This window comes from Pinus tabuliformis, chromosome 9 (genome assembly GCF_031772625.1).
Source record: "Pinus tabuliformis cultivar Carrire ecotype Pingquan chromosome 9, CPIR1, whole genome shotgun sequence".
Classification (NCBI taxonomy): Eukaryota; Viridiplantae; Streptophyta; class Pinopsida; order Pinales; family Pinaceae; genus Pinus; species Pinus tabuliformis.
Window position 1 is genome coordinate 1,750,394,458 of NC_142307.1, and position 7,868 is coordinate 1,750,402,325.

A 7,868-nucleotide genomic window follows, 5' to 3' on the forward strand; every position below is an offset into this window, starting at 1 on the left:
ATCCTAAAATTAACAATTTTTAATAAAATTTGAGCTTTAATTTATCCATTGTCAATATTATGTAGGTACGAGGACTTGAAACCACCGGCTTCTCCAAGTCCAACTCTAAAGTAGGGCTGATATCACTAGTTTGAAGAGGATCCGACCTTAGAAAATGAACAAAACAATTGGCTCTGCAAAGAAGAGTAAGTTCCAGTGGCCACCAGTATGAAATATAAATTTCTAGAAAACAGGTATTCCATATCTTTTTAATTAAATGATAAGCATTTCTCACGTGAAGAATATTTGAGCATTCTGCAGGAAAGAGATCAACCAATCAGTTCATTGATGGTCATTACTTTTTGGTATATTACCAGTTTGAAAATTTGAACGACTTTCAAAGGTACTTAGTATTTTTTTTATCACAGAATATGATTTGGAACTCTAGAGATATTAAAAGGCACCCAGATATTTAGCTCTGGCACTATGCTGGATAGTCAACTATCCAGAATTAAGCTTCAAATTTTTCTCAATACCACCTCTTTTGGCTTTTCTTTGTGTCTTATTTTGTCCAAAGCTAATTCACCTGACACGGGGACATGGAGACACATGGATTCAGGTATCCGATACAGAACATGTAGACACCTCAAACGGGACATGGAGGGATATAAATATTATATATATAAAGTCCATTCACCATAGGTATGTTGCTAATGGGGAGGTGACAGGTTCCAATCCGCATTACTCCCCCAGGGTTACTGACCACTCTTTGTGCTCTTTGCACCTAGAGGTTGACACCATATTCCATCCAAATATTTTGGAGAAGAGGAATGAATCATATGAAGTTCATCTTTGCATATATATATAAACAGATAAAATACAACTAAATAGAAATACGTAACACTGCTGTTCAATATATAATAAACTCAGGAAAGTAATTGCAGCCTGTAGATGTATCAAACTCAAGAAATCTCTCTTCTCATTCTCTGCAAAGTCTCTACCAAGGTTTTCATCAACAAATGGTGGGTGAAATAGAGCATACATCTCTTTAATTTTTTTTTTAATTGAAATTACAGATAAATTATATCTAAGTTGACATAAAGAACACTGGTGTTTGAAAAATGATAAATTGAGGAAGATAACTGCAGCCTGTAGATGTATAAAACACAAGAAATCTCCATTTTCATTTTTGCAGAATCTCTACTAGGGTTTTCATGAACAGATGATGTGTGAAATGGAGCAAAAGTTCAAACGCCTCTTTTTGTTGTTTTAGTGATCTGGGCACGCCTTTTCCACCTTTCGTGTCTGACATGTCGAATTTTATGAACAGATGGTATGTGAAATGGAGCAAAAGTTCAAATGCCTCTTTATTTTGTTATTTTACTGGCCTGGAAAGAAAGTGTCCACTTATCTGATACACCAGATTTATAATAGGTAGAGTTTAGGATGTTAACCTATAAAGTGTAAATAAGATGGTTGGTTTGTGTGAGGTCTAGTTTCCATTAGGTTTCATATCTAAATCTCATAGAGAGGGATTGAGTGTGGGAGCCAATTGTGAGGTTTCACTGTTCCAGAGGACATCCACTCTAAATGCAAAGAACCTCCTTACCCAAAGAACAATAACAATAAACCAGTAAACTTTGTAATGCTAAAAGTTTTCCAATTGACCTTAGACGAGAATATTTACAGCATGAAAATATTGTTACATGTATTATTGGAGTGTGATCAAAATTACTCAGAATTGTTTTTTACAAGATACTAACATATGGCATGAAGAGGCCTTGGATGAATTTTGTGAGCAGTTTTATAAATGAAAAAAAAACAACAACAACAACAACATCATCTTCTGAGCAGCTATGAACACTCATTTTCTTATCTATATATTTCATGTAAATTTGAATGGTTCCTTGCATCCTTCAAAGAGAATTTCAATCCTTTCTCTTCTTTCTAACATTCTGAAAATGCATTTCTATTAGAAAACAAAGATTTGAAGTTGTTTCTGTAATAAAACTTGGTATAAGACAGTTACAGTTAATATAATAGAAAGGTCTTCCTAAATATCCATAAAATTTCATTATGCAGAAAATAGCCTTCACCAATTATATTTCAACATTTATTTCCTTGGAGATGCTTATCGTGGTCTCTTCTGCAAAAATGCACATCCATCATTTCTTTGATTTTTAATTTTTCCTATACTAGCTATGCCAGAGTTATGTGGGAAGGGGAATTTGAGAAAAAGAGTAGTCTGCCATAAGTGAACACGAGTATCAAACAAAAGCTATGAACATCATACTGCACTGCCGTAAAGTATGTCAAAGTGCTATATAATAATCCAAGCCAAAATTTTGGAAAAAAAAGAGGAAAGGGATACATCGCTGTCATAAGTGAACTCATCGAGTATCAACCAAAAGCTATGAAGATTCTACTGCACTGTCTTAAAGTGCTTCAAAGTGTTTTATAAACATTCAAGCTGAACACTTAAGCGATCAGTCTCTCAAATGTAATACCAATTGATATGCAAAAACATTTAATTATAAAGTTGTAGGAAATAGGTCTGAACCATATCTATTCATCCATCCCAAAGCCATTGAAAGCCACTGCACCTGAATGCTTGATGTGTAAACATGCTGTAATTATAGGGAAAGGGGGATTGACCATACAGACCTAGCAAATTACTGGACTTAGAGTTGTGCACTAGAACTTTTAAGTTTCACTTAGTCCTAGGCTTGAAAATTGTGCATGCATGCCAATTCAGTTGTAACTTATGTTGTCTGGTAAGTTGAAAATTTAACTGATATCATCACCGTATGATAATATTAGAAAGTAAACCATATACACCATAATATGATGGCAATATTAAAAGCTAAACAATATTGTCCGAGTAATATGGAAGATGCTATGTAAGTTAAAATATACATTCAGATATACAACATTTATGGTATGTATTTAAGATGTCAATTGGAGTTATTTGGGGTGGTTAGATCAAATGGATGTTAACTTCTCCATCTAGGTTCAAATCCCTGCAAGTGACATGATGAGTATCCCTGTGAATTGGCCTGGTACCAACAGTTGTACTATAGCTCTCAAACTAAGAAGAAAGCTGATTTCTTTCCTTGAGTGTTAATTTTCTTTTAAGTCTATATTGTTTTTTGCTTTGATAATTTCATTACATCATTTACACAATGAATTCACCCCACAGCATTATAATCATCATTATATGCAATTATGTAGAAAGAACAACATCATCAGTAATGCAACATAACATGAAGGAATAAAAGAAGAAAAATAAGAACTCATAGAGACACCAGGAGTGGTCGGAGACCAGGTTAAAACCCCACAAGGGGAAAACCCAGAATGCTTCTTCTTCTATTAGATTTCGTCAATTGTTCAACTGAGATACAAAGTACATCCATATTAGACATATTTGATTTTCTAGGGTCAATCCATGTTAGTTCACAATTTCATTTTGAAATTGTGAACTGACATCCAAGGAATAGAGAATGTTGTTACTATGACAAGTATTGTCGCTGATTTTTGTCTAGAATATCTTAAGACAAAGCCCATTGCTCAGAACATATGATTCCATACTGTTCTACTTATGATGCCATATCAGACTTCTCTGTATGCGGTGCCACACTGATCTCATATCATACTTCTCAATAAGAATATGATGTCATCTATACAACAATGGTACCATTCATAAATGTGAAGCCTATAGATAAGAACGATGCCATTGATATCATGCTTAAGTAGAGGCAGCGATGGACAGTGAGACTATACGATGTCTTAAGATAACCATGATGCTAGGATTGTATTACGATGCCATAAACAAAGAGACTGAGCTATACAATAAGACTGTAATACATATGCAAGGCCAAGCCTGATGCCAAGACTGTAATTGTTAATTTTAAATAACAATGGTATGTTCTATGCTTTAGCACAATTTACTTCAATGTTCCTTTAGCAGCCCAATGATAATTTCAAATTATTTCCAGTAGCAATCACATTGACAATAAATGCAAATAGAACATAAAAACAAGTGCAGAAGACAAGCCAAGACAAGAGGACAAAATTTGGCAGATGCTAGGGAAAAACCCCAATGTGGGGAAAACCCTTTGATTAAATCTTCTTATTATTATTCAATAGTTCAACATGGAGAGAGTACAAATATCAAATTTACTTGCCCAAAACAACCCTCACAAATCTGTAGTCAACTGCAATCAAACTTTATCCCTAACCAAAAAGTCAACACTGGTCAAAATGGCAGCGACAGGTCCTGAATGCAGCTCGGTCAACCCCAATCAAACTTGGCCTGAACGGGAGGTCAAATTCAGCCCCAAATAGCTCGGTCAAAGGAGAGAAACGCTGCTGTAATTTTCTATGGTCAGTGTAGAAGTCAACGCTGGTCAAATTGCCCAAAACATCTTGGTTTCTGTGCTTAACAACTCGGCCTAGGAAAATCGGAATTTTGGCCTGAAAACCAAAGGCAAAGATGGTCAAACAAGCCCTGGTCAATGCTGGTCTGTTTATTTGAATTTTCGACCTATTTTGTCCCTGAAATTTTCAGCCTCCTACCACACGTGCGAAGAAGAGAGAGAGGTTGCCCAAGCTGTACGAACCAATCAAGAGAAGAGAGAGAGATGATTGATGTGATGAGTGATATCCAAATGAGGAGAGAGGTCACTCCTATTTATACAATTCGTTGAGGGTGAGGAGACACATCTATTAGGCTTCTTGAGCCTACATTTAACTGAGGCCGACCTTGACAATTTGTGCATGAGAGAAAATAAATTCAAAATTCCACTTCTACTTGTCAAAATGAGATGATCTTTACATCAAAATTGGACCTCTCGAAAAGAGGAATCGAATGCAATAATCATCTCCATCATATGAGTTGTTTTAAGGTGGAATTTAGCCCTAGTTTCCAATTTTATCACTCCCTCTCAACTAGGGAGAATTCCACCTGCCAATCCATCTGTCATCATCATGCCATCCTGTCATCATGTACCATCTCTGTCATCACTACTATGCTATGCTATGTTGAACCATGAAGTAATAATGAAGAAGAAGTGATCGAGAGTGAGTCACAAGACCTTACCACTCTCCACTGACAAAAGTCAGTCCTTGATCCCAGATCAAGTTGTTGAACACCATGCATCCTAGTCATAGGGAGTACGACAGTACATGATGTGTCCATCGGTAGTGCTATGGCCCCTAACCACTTTTCCCAACTCATTGGCCTAGTGAGAGGTACTTCCCATGAGTCCCGGACTCCATAGGTAGGATGTATGTTGGGGTATCGACAGGAGAAGGTGAACCACTCATCCTGCTCATATGCCATAAGATAAGTTAAACCACTCATCCTATGCATATGTCAATCGTAGGGGAAGGTGAACCACTCACCCTACATACATGTGTCCTCTATCATAGGGGAAGGTGAACCACTCACCCGACACACATGTCAACCATCATGGGGTATCACAGGGGAAGGTGAACAACTCACTATGTACATAGTGCATCACTAGGGGAAGGTGAACCAGTCACCCTATGGTCTCTCATAGCAACAAGAAGTACCCCGAGCCCCTAGGAGCTCCCAGAGCTCAGTGTCCAACTCATGCGGGACCCTCATAGGAGGGTCTTTCCACAACTCCAAGTCTCGCACAGAAGGCTAAGAATTTAACCTTCCTTAAGGTCTTCGTGAGAATGTCTGCAATCTGCCCATCCGTCCTGACGTGATGGAGCCTTATTGCTCTCCGTTGTACCATATCCTGGATAAAGTGGTACCTAATATCAATGTGCTTGGAGTGTTTATGGAACATGGGATTCTTTTATAGGTGAATCCCACTCTGGTTGTCGCAGAATATCACGGTGGTATCTAGTACGTGCTCCAATAGCTCACTGAAGAGCTTCCTCAACCAAACAGCTTCACACAAGGCCATACTCACAACAATGTATTCAGCCTCGGCGGTGCTTAAAGCAACCAATTTCTGCTTCTTGCTCATCCAAGATATTGAAGCAAACCCCAAAGAGAAGCAACACCTAGACATGCTCTTACGATCCACCACACTGCCAGCCCAGTCAACATCTGAATATCCATGTAGCCTCAAGTTCCTGGCAGTGTATCTTAGTCCATAGTGGATTGTGCCCCAGAGATATCTCAAGAGATTCTTAGCAGCAATCTAATGAATGTGATGAGGCTCAACCATAAATTGATTCAATGTGTTCACAACGAAGCATATGTCAGGATGGGAGTTGACCAAGAACATCAGGGCCCCCACAAGTTGATGATACTCGGAAGGGTTCACTAATCCGGGCCCAGCAGCACTTCCACATAGCTTCTTGAAGTTGAGTTCCATTGGAGTAGATACGGACTTGCAATCCACCATCCCACATCTCTCAAGTAACTTCACAATGTATTTTCCTTGAGAAAGGAAAATCTCACTTGGGTTTTACCAGACCTCAAACCTTAAGAAGTAGTGCATTAGTCCTAGGTCCTTCATCTCTAATTCGGAAACCAATTCCCTCTTGGATTGATGAATGAGAGGGTCATCACCTATCAGAAAGAGATCATCCACATAAAGGACTAGAATGAGAGGCTTGTCATTTTCAACCTTGAAGTATAGGTTCAGGTCAGCATCACTCCTTGTAAATCCCAACTTCATAAGATAGCTATCAATCCTCTCATACCAAGCCCTGAGGGCTTGCTTCAATCCATAGAGGGCTTTCTTCAACCTGCATACATGTGTCTTACGATCTTGAACTTCAAACCCCTCGGGTTGTTCTACATAGACTTCCTCTTTAAGCGAGCCATGCAAGAAGGCAGTTTTGACATCCATTTGGTGTAGGCTCCATTGTTGCGAGGCAACAAGGAATATGATCGAACAAATGGTGGTATATCAGGCAACTAGTGCAAATATCTCATCGTAGTCTACTCCTTCCTTTTGAGAGAAGCCTCGAGCAACGAATTTGGCCTTGAACTTTTCATCACTCCCATCAGCTCCATGTTTGATCTTGTAGAGCCATTTTGAAGTGACCACAGACTTGTCTTTGGGTCTAGGAACCACATCCTAGACATCATTCTTCATGATCGACTCATATTCCTCATTAATCGCATCCTTCCAATTTTAGTGTTCCATGGCTTCTTTGAATGTACATGGCTCAGATTGTACAATGGTACTCATGGCAGCTAAGTACCCTTAGTAAGTGGCATTATCCCCAAGTATAATCTCCATATTTGTCTTCTTTTCAATAAAGTTTGAGAGAGCCTCTTTGTACCTAGTGAAGTGCCTTGAGGCACCACTATTAATCAACCAACGATCTAATGTATCCAGAGGAGAGGCGGTGGTGAGGGCAAAAATAAGATAAAATTCTTTTTGCTTTACAACATTAACTTCTTCATTCTTGGAGTTTCTCAACTTCTTGGGAGAACAACCATTTCCATTTCGAGCACAGTGAGCATTCCTCTTTCCATTGTTTTTGAACATGTTGTTCCTTTGATTTCCATTGCTTTTGAAGTTGTTGTTATTGTTGTCATCATCTCTTGGAGTATCCTTTTTGTGAGGACACTCTCTAGCAAAGTGGCCAAACTTGTTACAATTGAAGCATCTTCATTTTCTTCCTTCTTTGAATCCCAGCATGAAACCTTGACCTTGTTTTCTTGGACCAGCATTGTTCTTCCTCTTAGCATGAATAGAGAAGGTGGTAGGATTGTTTCCATTTGAGGGCTTGTCTCTTTCCATCATCCTTATTTCTTCTTGAGTTCATCTAGCCAATAATTCATCAAATCCTAGAATCATGTCATTGTTCAGGATGGTAGTGTTAAACACATCCCATTCTCTTGTAAGGCCTCCAAGAGCGATTAGTGTGAGCTCCCTGTCACCAATGACTTC

General features: G+C 38.4%; 1 protein-coding gene across 3 annotated transcripts in view; it reads left to right on the forward strand.

Moving 5' to 3' along the window:
- Positions 1 to 1,493, forward strand: part of LOC149155720 (protein TIC 62, chloroplastic-like) — a 377,018-nt gene extending 375,525 nt beyond the window's left edge. The window contains exons 12-13 of one of the 3 annotated variants that reach the window (XR_016263739.1): positions 66 to 185; positions 1,310 to 1,493. Coding sequence is in view for 1 of the 3 variants with exons in the window: in XM_089445945.1 (XP_089302071.1) it covers positions 66 to 114 (49 nt within the window). In the remaining 2 variants the exon portion in view is untranslated. Of the gene's footprint in view, positions 1 to 65; positions 881 to 1,309 lie in introns of those variants that run through there. The other 2 variants (XR_016263738.1, XM_089445945.1) reach the window with 2 other exon arrangements.
- The last annotated feature ends 6,375 nt before the right edge of the window (positions 1,494 to 7,868 follow it).